Raw genomic sequence first — 17964 nt, forward strand, 5'->3', positions numbered from 1 at the left:
TGAAGAGTTGTTTTTTCTACAGAAACCGACATGGCCCGAGTGTCTCCTCTGCTCGTCTGTGTCTGCGGTGAGTCTGAACTTGATGACAATTTTTCAAAAAGATAAAGGTCATGTGTGATTATTTTTTATATGTCCAATCCTACACCATAGAACCACTCACATTATTTTTATGTATTTATTGTTGCACATATCTGTTTTCCAGTTGTGTTTGTGTCGTGCGGCGCAGCAGAGAGGCAGTACTTTCCTCAGAACGCAAATGAGACCTGGACTGATGCGAGAAGTCACTGCAGGGTAACGACAAGTTTGTGTTTAGAGAGAAAAGAGAGAGGAGAAAAAAAAAGAGAGACAGACGGGTCCTGATGTATCACTGTGTGTCTTGTATAAAGTGTTTTTTGGGTCGTTATATTTTAAAATGTTTGAGGAGAATCTTGGAACCAATTTTTTTTGTTTGTCTATTTCTTTGTCTCCTCTCCTCCTCCTCCTCTCTGTTCCTCTCACACTGTTCCTCCTCCTCTCTTGCTCTCTCCCTCATCTCCTCCTTTCTCCAGCTCTGTTTCCTCTCCTCATCTCTCTCCTTTCTCTTTCCTCCTCCTCCTCTTTTCTTCCTCTCTCCAGCTCTCTGTCCCCTCTGTTCCTCTCATGCTGCTCCTCCTCCTCCTCTCTCCTCTCTTTGCTTTTCCTCCTCACGCTCTTCTTCTCCTCTCCTCCTCTGTTTCCTCTGAACCTTCAGCCTCTCTTCTCCTCACCGCTGAATCTCCTCCTCCTCTCTCCCCCCTTCTCCCCTCTCTCTCATCACCTTCTCCTCTCTCTCTTCTCCCCTCTCTCCTCCTCCTCCTCTCTCCCCCTCTCCTCTCTCTCTTCTTCTCCTCTCCCTCTCTCCTCCTGTTTCCTCAGAGCTTTCAGCCTCTCTTCTCCTCCCCCCCCTCTCTCCTCCTCCTCTGTTTCCTCAGAGCTTTCAGCCTCTCTTCTCCTCACCTCTTCACCTCCCCCTCGACCTCCTGATCCTCCTCTTCATCTTTAAATCAAATCTATTATTTGTTTATTTGTTTATTTATTTTCATTCATTTTTGTTTGTTTTCTTTTGCCCCAGAGTTGTTTCAAAGAGCTTGTGACTGTGACTCCTGAGAACACCCAGATCATCGCCCGGAACCTTTCCTCTGACCACTGGGTCGGCCTCCGTAAACGAGCCGTGGCGTTCCCTGGCTCCGCCCCCTTCAAGGACACCCCCTTCTGGTCTCTCTGGGCCAACGGTGACCCCCTGACCTTTCAGAACTGGTACCCGGGATACCCTCGGGCCAAACCCTCTGTGCCCGTAGTGGACTGCAGCACCTGCTCCTGTACCTGCCCCGCCTCGCCTGCCCCGCCCCCTATGACCTCCACCACGCAGAAACTCAGAAGAGCGCCAACTACTACTACTTTTACAAATACTATGGCCTTTAACGCGAGTGACCACGCTACGCCCGCTCAAAGTACTTCAACTACAGCCACAAGTACTAGTGCAGGGACAGATTACTCCACTCCAGGTACTGACGGTGTACGACAAATCATAGGTGTAACTCACAGCTCCACCTCCTCAGCCCCACCCTCAGAGTCGGTGTGTGTGAACAGATTCGGGTCATACTCAGGGGCCGCGCCTGAACCGGACGAGCCGTACCTGGAGGACCCGTGTGTGGCCGTGCGGAGCTTCGGAGCCTGGGTCGAAAAAGACTGTGAGGAGCGTCTGAGGTTCATCTGTTATGAAGGTGAGAGTTTATCTGGAACACACAGCGATTTACAGAATACGACTTTAAAATACAAAACAACAAATCAAAATATAAATAATCATTAGACATAAAGAGAAAAGTGCAGAATAAAACTCAGTCACAGCAGATAAACAGAACTGAGTCTGGATTTAAACATTGTCAAAGTCGAGGCCTGAGTCACATCTGCAGGAAGAATGTTCCAGGTTTAAACTTTTAACTGCACAAAACTCAAACACTGATTCACCAGATTTAGTCCATGTTTAGTCCCGGGTTAGTTCTAGTTCAGTCTCAGTTTAGTCCCAGTTTAGACGCGGTTTAGTCACTGGTTTAATCGCTAATTTAGTCCTAGTTTAGTCCTAGGTTAGTCCTCGTTTAGTCGCTAATTTAGTCCTGGTTTAGTCCTAGGTTAGTCCTCGTTTAGTCGCTAATTTAGTCCTGGTTTAGTCCTAGGTTAGTCCTCGTTTAGTCGCTAATTTAGTCCTGGTTTAGTCCTAGGTTAGTCCTCATTTAGTTCTAGTGTAGTCCTGGTTTAGTCCTCGTTTAGTCCCAGAGCCAGGTCTTTTCTGGCACAGTGCTCCCCCTGGTGGTTGTGGGCTTAATGACTCTGTTTCCGTTTATTTCTGCTTGTTCTGTATTAAATTCCAGATCGTTTCTATGGAGAAGTAAATGTGACGGACATTAAAGCGGACAGAGCGACCCTCACGTGGGCGCGTGGGCCGGGGCAGATCGATGGGTACCGTGTGGAGGTCAATAACACATACAGAGATAACGTTAGCGATCTCACTGTTGTCGTCGACCGTCTGTCTGCGGGGACCCTCTACTCAATCAAAGTGTTTCCACGGAAATGTGAACGAGACCTGAACCCGCAGAACGCCACCTTCTACACAGGTACGAACTGCACTCACACGACGACACCTGCAGGGGGAGCTCGAGCAAAAACAACCACGTGTGCAGAAAAAAATACTAGTAAACTAAGTATTTATATTAAACTTGTACATATGAATACCAAAAATACTAAATCTCACCGACTCTGCACTGTTATCCTTTATGAACACATATATTTAAAAGATTTATACACATTTTGAAATAAACGGACATAGCTAACCTGCTAGCCACTGCGTTACAAACAGGAAGTGATCATATGCGCACTTCTGGTTGCATCGATTCTGGCTCCAATTCACTTTCTATTAAAAAAGTGAAAAACTCTCTGTACCTGCTGCTGTCAGACTCATCATTTTGGTCTTAAATGTTCATTTTAATCTGCTCTACATGATCTTAGTATTTTTATTTAGCTCTTTTGTCCTTAAATCGAGATATGAACATTAATAACAGACAAATCAAGCGCCTTGTTTCCCTGAGGTCGCTCCCGTTAGCGTTAGCAATGCACATGTAGCATAAGCCGAGGGTGAGGAGGCGGTTTTATGGAGGACAGTTTGAATCTTGTACTGATCCTGTTTGGTGTTTTTCTTCAGTGCCCAATAAAGTGTCAGACCTCAAGGTGACGGAGGTGACGGAAACATGTGTGTATCTGAACTGGAGCGCCCCCGCAGGTCAGGTGGACCTCTACTTAATCACAGGAGCGAGTCAAGAAACCAACGTGACAAACACCCAAGGACACGTCTGTAATTTAACCTCTGGGAATTTGTACACGTTCAGCGTCCAATCAGGAGTCAGCGACAGGTCCCAGTGGAGCGAGAAACTCGACATCTCTGCGTATACAAGTGAGTACGGCGGAGGTGTGAGTACGGCGGAGGTGTGAGTACGGCGGAGGTGTGAGTACGGCGGAGGTGTGAGTACGGCGGAGGTGTGAGTGCGGCGGAGGTGTGAGTGCGGCGGAGGTGTGAGTGCGGCGGAGGTGTGAGTGCGGCGGAGGTGTGAGTGCGGCGGAGGTGTGAGTGCGGCGGAGGTGTGAGTGCGGCGGAGGTGTGAGTGCGGCAGAAGAGTGGTTTTTCATGGGTTTCCACAAAAATATATCTAACTATGATAACTACAGCACGTTCTGGAGTTGTGTTTTTGTTTCATTCACACAAACAAACCTGCAGATTTAGGCTGAGTTCTTCTCTCAAACTGAAAACACTCCACCTTGTGATGTCATCGTGGGGCGATACAGGAAGTGCTCCACTGTGTTTTTAAACTCCACAAACCTTCTTTTCTAGAATCATTTGGATCATTTCAGCCTCTGGAGTCGCCACTTATCTCGACTGAACTAAAGGTAAAAGGAGCTGTTCACTTGAAAACAACCAATTGATGACATCACAAGGTGGAACAGAGCGTTTAGTGTGACTCAAACATGTGCGAATGAAACAAAACACAACTCCAGGTCTGTTTTTTGAGGAGGAAACAGCAGTAGAACATGACTTGAACCTCACAAGAATCCATTTTGTGTCATAAAGTGGCACCATATTTTGTTTAGAATTATTAATTGCTATGGTAACGGTGCTTACAAACCCATGGACAGTCGCAGGGTGTATTTATTTGCTGCTTCGTTTTGTCACCAGAGCCTGCCAAGGTGTCTAACCTGCGCACGGAGGACATCACGGACACGAAGCTGACTCTGAAATGGGACAAACCTGAGGGACAGGCCACGGGCTACTTCATCGTTTGGTCTTATTATAAAGGGTAGGTGCTCATATTTTTCCATGACACAACTATCCCGGGATAAACGCCACACATGTACAAGTTACTTTAAAGAGATTTTATTGGTTGAATCTACTCATTTCAGTTCTATAATTCAGTTAAAAACATCCACTTTAAGTCTCCACCATAGACTGTACAGACAAATGGACGTAGCTAATCTGCTAGCCACTAAACATGAAGTGATGTGCGCACTTCCTGCTCCATCGGCTCTGCCACAGCGGGTTTATTCATTGTTTGTCGTTGCTTGTTTATTTATTTTACCTTGTTTCTCCACCAGGGGGACGGTGTCACAGAACAAGGCCGTAACGGATACTACGCTCCAGATCCATGACCTCCCCAGCGGCACCAAGATCACTCTGAACGTGGCGGCGCTGGCCAATCAAACTTTGAAAGGAGCGAGTCAGACGGTGTTCAACTTCACCTGTGAGTCTATGACAGGGGACTTTAAAGATACACTGTGGAACTCTTTCAGAGCTGCCACCTCTCCCCGTCTCCGTGGTTACAGCTTTACTCAACAGTATGGACTTAAACTTAAACATCACAAATGCATTTTTACTGTGAGATGGGTTGCCTCTCCACAGATCAGACCCGTAACTTGCACTAGAGCTCGTCTCCGTGTGAAAAAAGATGCATTTAAAGCTACTGTTTGTAATTAGTTTGGACGACCCACCCCTGTTTTATTCTCAGTCAGGTGAAGGGGAGGGGCCAGGTGAGGGGAAAGGGGGAGGGGCCAGGTGAGGGGAAAGGGGGAGGGGCCAGGTGAGGGGAAAGGGGGGAGGGGCCAGGTGAGGGGAAAGAGGGAGGGGCTAGGTGAGGGGAGGGGTGAAGAGGGTACACCTTTTACATGTTAAAAAAACTGATAAACGTACAGATTGTATCTTTAATGTCATAGTGAAGAATATTCCAGTCAAAGAAATAAGATCTCCATAAAAAGTTACATAGTGCACCTTTAAACATAACACAAAGTATTATATTCATTTATTATCACACTTTCGTCTTGCAGCGCCAAAGAAAATTTCAAACCTGACGCTCAGGAGCACGGCAGACGCCATCAACGCCACGTGGGAGTACCCCGCAGGGTCCCCCAACTTCACCGTCGTCCTGGAGCTAGAAAATAAAGAGCGGGAAAAACGAGAATACATCCACAAACCCGCCGTGCTGTTTGAGAATCTGAACGGAGCCGCCAACTACACCGTGAAGGTCTCCAGTGTGAGCGGAGGGACGCCCAGCGAAGAGGTCAGCGCGTCCATCTTCACCCGTGAGTTCATCTTAAATCTCTGTATTAACCCTCTACGTGATCCTGGTGTTTTTATTTCACTATTGTGTCTGTAAATGAAGACATGAACATTAATAACAGACAAATGTGCTGCCTAGCGTTAGCAACAGGTTTGATTGACAGCGTTGCTAAGGGCCGCTCCCTGTTAAACCAGCGGTGTGGGCGGAAAGGGGCGTTACCTTCAACAACCTCGCACCGGATTGGCTCTTTGGTTGCTATAATACTCGCAATCGTAGTTCCTAATATGGAAATCAGCTCCAGATTAGCCGCTATAACTGCTAGCCTCAATGAGCTTAATTTTTCGCTCAACGATGTGGTGACGTCGCTTTTGTCACGCCCATCTGAAAACGTGCAGATTCAGCGGTGACCACGCCCACATCGTTGGAAAGTATTAAAGAAGTTTGTGATCTGGATCCCAAACTAATAATATTGTGTTGTAAATTTTTAATCACTACAGCAACGGTCCTCATTATTTCCCACGCACAGGCCCCGCCCTCCGTCTGAAATGATGACATCGTTTAATTCTTGAACGTAAACACAACCTGCTGCTCCACTGTGACCCCGCCCCCTGCGCTCCATTTGAACACCGTCTCTTCTACATTTCTCTGTTTTTAGTGCCAGTTCCCCCACGTGATCCTAAACTCGCTGAACACAACCGAACGCACCTCACCTTCACCTGGCTGCCGCCGCCGCGGACCGAGAGGGTGGGGTATGTGGTGAAGCTCAACTCGAGCTTCTGGGGCTTTCACGAGGAGGTGGTTTTGGACAATGAAACCACGCACACTTTTGGCGGTTTGAAATCGGGGACCAACTTCACGTTTGAGGTGCAGACGACGGCCGGCAACGTCAGCCACCGGAGCGAGGTCAGGTCCATCAGAGCGTCCACAGGTGAGTCTTTAAAGTCCAGCCCCGACACAACACGATATGAAACGGATCCATCTGATTTATTTACACGCTCCAAAACACAATATTATGACGTTGACGGGTGACGTGATCATAGACCAAAGCTGAGGGCCGATTGAGGGCCACAGACTCGTCGCCAACGCGGTGAATACTTCAAATCTGTGTTATTATTACGAGTTAAACTGAACCACTAGACCTTTATTCACACTTACATCCTCAGTGGGACACATTAAATATCTGATATGGGCTTGTTAAAGTAGATTTTCAGAAATGTATAATAAAAAGTACTGTTTAAAGTAACATGGGGCGATTCACCTGGAAGCTTCAGGGCCAAGAAAAATTAGTCTGAGGGCTGCATTTGGCCCCAGAGCCACAGTTTGGACATGTCTGTACTAGAGCAAAAAATACTCAGGTGAAAGTAAAAGTATCACATGAAAAAATCTACTTAAGAGGCGTGACCTTCAACAGCCTCTCTTCTGATTGGCTCTCTGGTTGCTATGATACTCTGCTTAGAATTTGCCGCTATAACTGCTCTTGCCTCGATGAGCTACAGGTGACATTTTGGGGACTTTTCAGCGTTCACACAGGCAGAATATGTTGTTTTGAGTCGCTAGTTGCTATGACAACGGTGCAAATTTTGTCTCGCTCTGAAACCGTTGCCGCCGATAAGAATCTGACGAGCGTTGGTCAATAAAAACAGAACTTTGAATCTGTTGTTGACGCTTCCTGGAGCAGATGCAAACGCAGCACAGGAGTTTGGACCAACAGGAAGAACACTGGACTTTTTCACTGTAAATTCCCCGGTTTATCTCCGCGTTTCCTGTTTTAGATCCCGTCCTGAAGGAGCTGACCCTGGCCACGGTTTGCTCGAGCAGTCAGGACATGCTCTGTAACGCCAACGAGACACGACAGAGCGCGTTCGAGGAGGTACGGCTCCGTCGGGGTCATGAGGCGTTTTAAAGTTCTGTCTTGACTCGTTTGTGTTTGTGTTTCAGCTCCTGTCGCACTTTAAATCTCTGCTGGGCGACCACGTTGTCTGGAGTCTGAAACCTGCCAACTTAACAGCCGGAAACACATAAATCTGCTTGTTTCCATGGTTACTGCTTTCTCCATCTATGTTAAACTTGTGTGTCTCCAGCAGGTGGCGCTGTCAGGCCTGTCTGGTTCTGTGCACACATGTTTTTTAATGGATTTCCAGCAGGAGACAGGGTGTTTTTTTTGTTTCACTGTGGTTTTGTCTGCTGTTTTATGGGTGAAGCTTTGAGCAAACATAATAATGATCCTAAAATTAACTCACAAATGCAATAAATATGAGATAACTACGTTTAAAAGCATACTGCGGAACATTTCAGACAAATTAATAGGGATAAACAGGTGTATTTATATAATTGTGGTGTGTTTTTCCTCTATACGCCGCGTTAGTCTTGTATTTTCTCGCAGTATAAACACGTTGGCTCATGTTCGTTGTTGTTTTTATGTTGGTGTTATAAATAAATATTATATAAGACGATCGTAAACCTTTAAATCTGTCGTCTCATCGATCACTTTCATAAGATAAAGCCCTGCCACAAAGATCAGAGCGGAGATGGAAACGTTTAGAGCGAGAAAACAACAGCTTTATTTAAACTGGGGCAGTGTTACACAACTTTACAAATACGTATCGAACAACAACGTCCAAATATCGCTTCAGTCGATATCCTGGTTGGACCGTAGTCTGTTTATTTTGTGTCTGTAAATCGAGATATGAACATTAATAACAGACAAATCAGGCGCCTTCTTGAAGTAATAAGACTATTTACTGATCATACTCGGCTCAGAAAGTCTCATAATGAACTTTTACGTGCACAAAGTTGTTCCGTGTGTCGCCATAACAACCACATAACACACCTGGATCAGTTTTGTCTTATTTAGTTTTTGTTTAAAGATCCTATATCGCACAAAACTGACTCTCGTGAGGTTTAATCCACGTTCTAAAGCCGTTTCCTCCTCAAAAAACAGACCTGGAGTTGTGTTTCGTTTCATCCTGTTCCACCTTGTGATGTCATCAAGTGGTAGTTTTTCCAAGTTGCCAGCTCCTTTTACCTTTTAGTTCAGTCGAGATAAGAGGCTGAAATGATCCAAGTGATTCTATAAATGAAGGTGTGTGGAGTTTAAAAACACAGTGGAGCACTTCCTGTATCACCACATGATGACATCACAAGGTGGAACGGAGTGAAAAACCTGGACTGGTGCATCTCTATTCTATATTCTACAAACAAATTAAATATAAGTGTAAACAAACGCATCGTGACGTCCACACAACACAAACTCAACACTTCAGACATGTCGTTTCAGGTTTTATTTCAGAACAAAACAAAAACACAGGCCCAGGTGCATTCTGGTCCATCTGTACCAACAACACAACACAACACAACACAACACAACAGAGGGAACACATACACAATACAAAATGATACAACAAATCAACAAAATATAACACGAAAATATGAATGTATTTAAAATAATACAACAAACATGCAATATGCAGTACTGAAATACACAAATATACAAAAACATAAACATGAATCCACAAAACAGAAACGGAAACTAAAATCATTTAACTTAATATAAAGAGTTAATTTATAAAAACAAACAAATACCATCTGAAAAGTGATCAGAGGCTTGTTATTTACTCTTTATAAAGTTAAATGTTCATTATTTTCACTCGTAATATAGTTTTCTGTTTGTTACGATCTTCTGACGGCAACAAACAGAAAACATTTTTGCATTTTTTTTTTTTTTAAATATATAAAAGACAAAGACAGGACACCATCTGTTTGCTCCTTTATTTTCTGTTATAGCAGCGTTTTATTAGTCAAAACTAAAATAAAATACAGTAAAGTGGAATCGACGGCACGGCCCTTCACTTAAGACACTCGAAGAAAATTGACTCTTGTAGCTTTAATCCGTGTTCTAATGTTCTTCTCCAAAAAAAAAACAGACCTGGAGTTGTGTTTTGTTTCATCCTGTTCCACCTTGTGATGTCATCAAGTAGTTTTCAAGTGAACAGCTCCTTTTACCTTTTAGTTCGGTAAAAATCGGCAACTCCAGAGGCTGAAATGATCAAAAAATGATTCTATAAATTAAAGTGTGTGGAGTTTAAAAACACAGTGGAGCACTTCCTGTATCGCCACACGATGACATCACAAGGTGGAACCACATTAGAACAGAGATCAGAGAATAATATAATACGAACCATTTAAATAGCTTCATTTGTTCTGATATATATTTACTTTTTATACTATATACACAAGTAAAAATAGAAAAGTGCAAACGCAGAATCAGCTGAACATCTAGAGTTTTTTTTCTACCTCTCCTCCTTTTTTTAAATACAACTAGAATCACGTTCAGCCACAAAAGTCCAGCGGCGAGTACTGCATTATGAATACTCTGAATACTCTGAATACTCTGAGTACTTTTACACTGAGTCGCATTTAAATTATAGAGTAAATAGTTAAAAAAAAACAAAAAACAGCTTAATTTGTGTTTCACTTTAACGACACAAAAAACACACGAGCTGAGTTTTCTCCGACGCTGTGCAGTTTGAATATTTGTACTTTTTTATCATATTTTCGTGTAAAACCTCTGCCTCGTGCTTTTATCTGACACGACTCACATCCACCTGAAGTAAAACACGTCTGAGTGAGTTTAGTCTATTCAGATCAAATAATTTAGGGGAAATAATCAAAATCGTTTGTGCTGCTGAACTCTCTGTATTTACCAAGTTCAGCGTCGAAACTAAAGGATAAATGACTAAATCCATCAAACACAAACGTCTTTTCTTCATTATCAGCGAGTTTTAAGAGTCTGTAGATTAAATAAAAGCTCAAGCACTTCCCCAAAAATATCGGTAAAAGCAATAAATAATCGGTATCGGCTGTGAAAACCCCCATTTCGATCCAGTACATGATTAAAACCTTCATGTATTCCTTTGATTTTAGTGAAGTAACTGTAATCTGAGTACCACCAAATGACAGAGTAACAGTACCAGATTACAGTTACTCGTTTTCAGTCACTTTCCATCACTTTAAGTCGATTATTTCCGTTCCTTTTGGCGTTTTCGTTGGATTTTCTCGGGCTATAATCTGTCCCACGCTCAAGTGAAGGTCCCGGTCTGACTGAGGTTCTGCGGGACGATCCTCATGACCGTGTGTCCGTCCAGAGGAGCAAACAGCGGGTACAGCTTTTCCTCGAAGGTCCCGTTGTTGAATGAGTAGATGTGGGATTTGGTCTCGGCGTCGTAGAACGAGATCTGGCCCTCGTCGTAGTCCAGGTAAACCCCGACGCGGCGAGGAACGAGGCGGACCGGGAGCTCCGTCTCGGGTTTGGTGCAGGCGTAAAAACTGTGAGAGCTTCGCCACAGAGCCCAGTATCCCTCCTTAGGACTCATGGAGAACCGGCCGCGTCTCCTGGACTTGGCCGTGGTCAGTCCCACTCGCCACGCCCCCTTCACGCCCACGTCCACCTCCCAGTAATGGCGTCCGTAGCTGTAGCCCTCCCACGCCAGGACGCAGGGCAGAGTGTCGAAGCGCTGGGGGTTTTCGGGGACGTCGGACACGGACTGGGCCTCTTGGACGGTTTGCTGATTGTCCGACAGCTGCAGCCAGGGATTGTGGGTAAGAGGGTCCAGAACGACGTCGGCTGTGAGGAGAGAGAAGTGACGTCAGTCGCCACGAGTTTGAACAAACACACGACTCTGTTTCATATAAAATGGAAACTCAATGATAAGACGGCAAGTTTGGAAGAATCAGAACAGTGTAAAAGTACAAAGAGGAGCAGAAATACTCGAGTAAAAGTAGAAGAAACTGTACCTAAAAAGTAAAAGTATTTCACTCAGATTTTGAGTCGTATAAAGCTTCAAATGTGGTGATTTTGATACAGATTTGTGCAGTAAATTTATGCTTTTTCGATCTGTTTCTATTTGTGTATTTTGTCAAAAATAAACCCTCAGCCTTTTCAGCAACTTTCACACAATAATAAACATACTTTTACTTTTACTTCACTCTGAGTGCAGTACCTGTACTTTCTACTCTACATTTTTGAACTGGCCTGAAAAATGAAAGTCTCCACTGTAAAAGGTACTGAAGTACAGATAACTAAAATGTGTACTTAAATACAGTACTTTACTACTTTTACTTCACTACACTGCACCTGTGTGTTACATGTGTGTGTTACATGTGTGTGTGTGTTACATGTGTGTGTCACTCGGGGCCTCACCTGCTGCGCTGCAGATCCAGCTCCAGACTGTGGACACAAACAAACATGAGCGTTAAAAAACTTATTGAGAAAATGTTGATTTTGATTTTAAAAAATGTTCATACCAGAGTTGGGGATATATCTGGGGATTCCAGTCTCCCAGGTCTTTTGTTTCGCCTGGAGCCACAGCTGAGGAATCATCTCCTGAAACGAGCAGAACAGAACCTTTACACAAACGTTTCATAAATCCACAAGAATAAAATAAACATGAAACTAAAGGATTCACTGAACTACAGCCGCTTTAAAACTGAAACTTTGATCAGATTTACAGCTGAACTTTGTGCGTATAAACCTGATCACTGTTATCAGCTGGAACAGGCCCAGACCTCAGCCTCAGCGCCTCCATCAGTGCGTGGGTTTGATTATCGTCTTTATTGGGTCAAATGATGAGTTGGATCAAAGGGTCAAAGGTCGTCTTTTTGGTATCAGTTTCACACATTTGAGTAAAGTTGTAAAAGTCCTCACCACACTGTCCTCTCTGAGCAGGGACCAGGTGATAAACTCCAGCAGAGGCAGCAGGTTCCCCAGACGCCGCTTTTTTATGCCCAACAGCCAAAGAACTCGGCCCAGATCCTCACGCGCGACGCCACAAGTCTGGAAAAAGACACAAGGTTCATAGAATTTGTATATTTTTCTTGGCTCTTTGATTTTGTTCAGTTCAGTTTTTGATGATCGTGACCCGTGTGCCCGGGTAGGGGAGTAAAAATAGTGAAAACAGAGCGTAACATTGTCCATTCTTGGTTCACTCGTGTCTGTTTTGTGCCTTATTCTCATTTTCAAACCTGATTTTCTGTATTTTAGCTAAACAAATACCATCAGATCAGTCAAAAATGAGCACACATGGGACATTTCTTGTACAAAACTGTGACAAATGACAGTTTTTTTGTAAATCTGCGGGGACAGGGGACACAGAGCACAAAACTGGGACTGTCCCGGGTCAGTGGGGACGTCTGGTCGCTCTGCTGAGAGGGGCCTGACTGCAGACCTCCACCCAGAGGACCCTCATGTGACGCACCTCCATCCAGACATCCACCTCACCTGGATTTAATGCAACGTTACAAAAGTTTTACACTAAACGAGCTCAAAATCTGTTCCAAATCTTAACCTTTACAGTTTTTTGCCTAATTTTAACCAGAGACACGAGGCCTACGGCAACACCTTCAGGGACAAACTACATCTAATAAGCCTTTGTGTGTGTGGGCCTGTGCTGCCAGTTCAGAATCTGTTTTTTACAAGTTTGTGACACGTTTTAAACCTGCACAAGCAGAGACGAGCTAGAAGAAAACTTTGAAAATGTATTAAGTATAAATATAAAGTAAATGAATGAAAAATGATGAGGGCATGAGGGTGGAGGTGCGTCCTGGTGGAGGTCTGCAGCCACACTCTCGTCTCTAACGCAGAAACTACAGGCTTTAAATTGTATTGGAGCCATTTATGTTCAAAAATGTGAATTCCTCATGTTAAATATCACATTGGATTTAAATAAAACACTGCGATACTGTGTTACGTTGGAGTATTTACCTCTGTGGCCTCCTGCAGCTCTCTGGCCCATCCCATGATCCTGTTCTGTGCGTCCTCTTCGGGGTCCACCTCCTGGTCCTGTTTTCTTGGATGTTTCGTGTTCTCCCTCAGAAGCTGAAAACACACAGACTTTTAAGGAGCAGGACTTATTTTGTGTTTGGTGAAACATGAAAACAGCTAAAAAAATCCCCACTCCTCATCGTTAATCCTGAGACTCGTTTTGTTCTTAAATAGTCAGACGCACAGTTACCTCATCGACATGGCGGAGCTCGTCTGCCCACTCCATGATCAGCTTCCTGCTCTCCTCCAGACTCCTCTCCGCTCGCTGATCTGACGTTTCATCTCTCTGACCGGCGCCTTCGTCCGGGTCAAACTCCCCCTGAAAAAAACAACAAAAGGCTTTTATATCACACAAACTGACTCTTGTGAGGTTTACGTCACGTTCTAATCCTGTTTCCTCCTCAAAAACAGACCTGGAGTTGTGTTTTGTTTCATTCACACATGTCTGACTAACCCTAAACGCTCCACCTTGTGATGTCATCAAGTGGTAGTTTTCAAGTTGCCAGCTCCTTTTACCTTTAGTTCAGTCGAGATTTGCGAGGATTTCCAGAGGCTGAAATGATCCAAATGATTCTAGAAATGAAGGTGTGTGGAGTTTAAAAACACAGAGGAGCACTTCCTGTATCGCCACATGATGACATCACAAGGTGGAACAGAGTGTTTTCAGTTTGACAGAAAAAATAAAAGCCTAAATCTGCAGCATTTGTGTGTTAAATATGTGAGAATGAAACAAAAAAACACAACTCCAGGTCTGTGTGTGACGAGGAAACAACATTAGAACACAGATCATATGAAGTTGGTGTAATTTGTTTCTTTTCGCAGACTAATCGTTTAATTTGTTTTTTTATTTCCCCGTGAGTCGTTTGTGGCGAGGGCGTTGACCTTCATGACGAGGAGCCGCTCTGACTGTGAGCGGTTCATGACTCTGGGCTGTAAAAGATAATAACTTCATATCAGCTTCACTCTGTCACGCACGTCTTTATACGGTTTACTGGAAACTCCAGACGCTGAGGTTCACTGAGGCAAATTAGAAACAATGAGGCTGCTGTTAAAAGTGTGGACGCACGTCGTATGGTCAGGTCTGTGGAGCGGCGGGACGATTCAACACAGATCCACAGGGTTTGAGTTATGAAGATTACAAATCTTATATAACACAGTCCAACAGGGGTTATCTTCAAGTGCGTCGCAATACAGGGCAGAAGAGGGGCAGAAGGAGGCAGAAGGAGGCAGTAGAGGGGCAGAAGGAGGCAGTAGAGGGACAGAAGGGGGGCAGTAGAGGGGCAGAAGGAGGCAGAAGGGGGGCAGAAGGAGGCAGAAGGAGGCAGAAGGAGAGAGTAGGGGGGCAGAAGGAGGCAGAAGGAGGCAGAAGGAGAGAGTAGGGGGGCAGAAGGAGGCAGAAGGGACAGTCGGGGGCAGTAGGGGGCAGTAGGGGGGCAGAAGGAGGCAGTAGGGACAGTCGGGGGCAGTAGGGGGCACGCGACTAGTCATCAAAACTCTCAGGGACACCACTGCTCTCAATCAAATACTGCAACTTTATCAGCCACGTTCACCAAAAGAACAGAGAGATTAAAGCGAACAAATGTTTAATGAAGCTCGAAAACAGTCAGACTGGAGCGACAGGGGCAGACGACCAGGGGCAGACGACCAGGGGCAGACGACCAGGGGGCAGACGACCAGGGGCAGACGACCAGGGGGCAGACGACCAGGGGCAGACGACCAGGGGCGGTGCCAGAGGGGAGGCTCGAGGGCACTAGCCCCCTCCAACGGTCAACACCCCCCCACAGCTCCTCTGAAGGATTTCGTCTCACTTTCACAGCACATTTAAAACAAATCAAACGCGGTGGAGGAGGGTCTTACCTTACAGACGTGCTCCACCTGCTCCTTCCAGTGCTCGATGAAGTGCACACACTCCTGCAGACTGCGCAGCTCCCTCAGGGCCTGCTGTCGTGAGAGCTGCAGACAGAGACAGTGTCAGAGCCGTGTGTCAGTCTGATCTGTGTGTTTGTGGCGTTTGTGGCGTTTGTGGCGTGTGTTTGTGCCTCTTTACCCGTGATGACTTGATGATTGTCCCGTGTTTGACTCGGCTCGTTGGGGCAGAGCTGTGAGCCGGGGCGCTGTCCTCGGGCAGGGACCAGCGGACTGCACAGATGGAGCTGTGGGCTGCGCCGTCGTCCTTCAGCGCACGGAGCCCTGGGCAGGACGGAACATTAATCACACAAAAATCACACAAAAATCACACGTCTAAACACATTTAAATGAACTTATAAAGACGTGACCCAGGCCTTACTTCTGTCAGGCTTCAAAATACTTTTCAGCGCCATGGCCCTGGTCCCAACACTGAAACACAAACAGTTTAAACTCATTAAATTCATATAAAAACACAAACACAAACTCATTTTACAAACCACATTTAAAACATTTAAGCTGCACAGACAAAATGAAAACAGAATAATCCACATTAAACACACAGGTCTGGTCCAGGCGTCTCCTCCACAGATAAACACATTTATACAGGTTTTATGACTTTATCTCAGTGATTTTATCTGGAAATCTACAGTTTAATCAGTGCAAGCCTGTTAATGAGTTAATGATAATGATAAAGTTAAAGTTAATGTTAAAGTTACTAAACATTTGACTTGAGGCTGTGGTTCTACACTCGTCTTTTACTGTTAAACTTAAATAAATGCAGTTTGTGTTTCAGAGTCTGGATGTGTCTGAGTTTCACATGTTTTATGTTCAATAGTTTTATAATTTTATATTTTCTGAAGTCCTTGTAGAACAGTGTGTCCACATAAACAGGACATTTAACACACGTTTCCTCTGTTTCCTCTGTTCTCTCTGTTATTTCTCTTTTCTCTCTGTGAATCGGCTGAAACTGAAGCTCCAGAGTCTGAGATAAAGACTCAGCTTCAGTCACTTCAACAAATAAAAGCACAAACTCCAGAATCACTGAAACGCTCCACAGCTTCACACTGGGCTGTAATTATTTATAAAAACGCTTTTAAATAAAACTGTGGTGATAATTATGAGCATTTACCCCATAATTAACCCGACAGAGACGTAAAATACAACCCAGAACTGACAAGAAAATATAACTTAAAAGATGTTTAAATAACTCAAACTGCGCACAGCTGGTTATGCATTTACACAGACTAATAAATAAAATAAATAAATAAAAATAAATACATAAATAATAATAATAATAAAAATAAATAAATAAATAAATAAATAAAAATAAATAAATAAATAAATAAATAAATAAATAAATAAATAAATAAATAAATAAATAAATAAAAATAAATAAATAAATAAATAAAAATAAATACATAAATAATAATAATAATAATAATAATAATAATAATAATAATAAATAAATAAATAAATAAATAAATAAATAAATAAATAAATAAATAAATAAATATAATAATAATAATAATAATAATAATAATAAAAAATACATAAATACATAAATAAATAGATAATAATAATAATAAATAAATAATTTTAAGGCAGAATCTTCATTTTTTTGGTCAGTTTGGCTTTAATGTGGAACAATAAAACCGTCCTCTCTGCACTTAAGATGTTTTGACTGAATTCACTTTTCTCAAAATTCATTTTCCACAGAGACGTAAAGATCAGCCTTAAATCAGAGCCTAAACAAACCGAATGCTACAGGCTCAGACTCAACACGATACAAAACACAAGGAGTTTTAGATTTATAATTTAAGTCTGATTTAACTCCAAAAATGAGTTAAATTAATTTGAATTTGTTGGCATTTTTTCAGTGAGATGGACTTTTACTCAGACATTAAATAAACTCCCTCTGTGTCTTTATCTGATGTAACAACAAAAAGAAGCAAGAAATTTAAACCTGTTTTAGATTCAAATGTCCCATAAAAGTCTTTACACAGAAAAGTCTTATAAAACACAAACAGCTCTGAATGTCATTTAAATGTGTTTTACAGCCACACAAACACTTTACTCATAAATCAACAACTACAAATAAAATCAGCCTCCTCTGCACAGGTGTTTAAGTAAAATACAGTGTAAAGTACTGCAGTCGTGTGTATTCTCAGGTGAACACGCTGTAGATGTGAGGTGGAGGTGGAGGAGGTGGTGGAGGTGGAGGTGGTGTCATGGACTCACCTGGAGGTGCAGGTGCGGTCGGTGCAGCTCTGACTCTTCAGAACTGACAGGAGTGTGAGCGTCTCCAAGACTTTTGTTCACCTCTGTCCCCCTCCCTCTTCTTCTTTCTCTGTTTCCCCTCTGTCCCTCCCTCTCTCTCTCCATTTCCCCTCTGTCCCTCCCTCTCTCTCTGGACTCTGGACTCGTTTATGGCGTGCTACGCGGCGGGCAGGGACTCGCACTCAGAGCCCGCAGGAGGAAGTCGACTTTTCTGCAGTGATTTGTCTTCACTTTCCAGAAGTTACACAACTGTTATTGTAAAAAGTGTGAGGCTTAAATAAACCGAGTCTTCCCCTGTGACTCCCGACTGACTCGTGTGTTTGACCTTTGACCCACAGAGCTCCA

The 17964-nt window shown here is 43.7% G+C and overlaps 2 protein-coding genes across 2 annotated transcripts; one reads left to right on the forward strand and one right to left on the reverse strand.

The window, feature by feature from the left end:
• The first annotated feature begins 30 nt into the window (after nt 1–30).
• LOC117386115 (receptor-type tyrosine-protein phosphatase eta-like) lies at nt 31–7637 on the forward strand. Its single transcript, XM_033983424.2, has 11 exons — nt 31–67; nt 203–291; nt 1091–1742; nt 2388–2630; nt 3215–3463; nt 4241–4361; nt 4657–4802; nt 5383–5637; nt 6271–6543; nt 7388–7485; nt 7554–7637. Exons 1-11 carry the CDS (start codon nt 31–33, stop codon nt 7635–7637), a joined length of 2247 nt encoding a protein of 748 aa, XP_033839315.2.
• Nucleotides 7638–9334: 1697 nt separating this feature from the next.
• Nucleotides 9335–17648, reverse strand: si:dkey-219e21.2 (E3 ubiquitin-protein ligase TRIM39). The gene is made up of 10 exons (XM_033983759.2): nt 17581–17648; nt 15722–15771; nt 15482–15624; nt 15292–15387; nt 13625–13753; nt 13375–13488; nt 12319–12447; nt 11919–11997; nt 11815–11841; nt 9335–11238 (listed from the first exon to the last, which is right to left on the reverse strand). Exons 2-10 carry the CDS (start codon nt 15753–15755, stop codon nt 10694–10696), a joined length of 1296 nt encoding a protein of 431 aa, XP_033839650.1. The 5' UTR covers nt 15756–15771; nt 17581–17648; the 3' UTR covers nt 9335–10693.
• Between the last annotated feature and the right edge of the window lie 316 nt (nt 17649–17964).

This window comes from Periophthalmus magnuspinnatus, chromosome 18, assembly GCF_009829125.3.
Source record: "Periophthalmus magnuspinnatus isolate fPerMag1 chromosome 18, fPerMag1.2.pri, whole genome shotgun sequence".
In the NCBI taxonomy this organism is placed as follows: domain Eukaryota; kingdom Metazoa; phylum Chordata; class Actinopteri; order Gobiiformes; family Gobiidae; genus Periophthalmus; species Periophthalmus magnuspinnatus.

What these genes read in the sequence shown, in the direction of transcription:
- si:dkey-219e21.2 (XM_033983759.2), bottom strand. Translation starts at nt 15,755, where the DNA reads ATGGCGCTGAAAAGTATTTTGAAGCCTGACAGAA. An exon ending in TGCTCAGAGAGGACAGTGTG is followed by an intron (nt 11,998 to 12,318) that starts GTGAGGACTTTT and finishes TGCTCGTTTCAG; the next exon opens with GAGATGATTCCTCAGCTGTG. An exon ending in CTGGATCTGCAGCGCAGCAG is followed by an intron (nt 11,239 to 11,814) that starts GTGAGGCCCCGA and finishes CTCTCCTCACAG; the next exon opens with CCGACGTCGTTCTGGACCCT.
- LOC117386115 (XM_033983424.2), top strand. Translation starts at nt 31, where the DNA reads ATGGCCCGAGTGTCTCCTCTGCTCGTCTGTGTCTGCG. An exon ending in GACGGTGTTCAACTTCACCT is followed by an intron (nt 4,803 to 5,382) that starts GTGAGTCTATGA and finishes TTCGTCTTGCAG; the next exon opens with CGCCAAAGAAAATTTCAAAC. An exon ending in GACAGAGCGCGTTCGAGGAG is followed by an intron (nt 7,486 to 7,553) that starts GTACGGCTCCGT and finishes TTTGTGTTTCAG; the next exon opens with CTCCTGTCGCACTTTAAATC.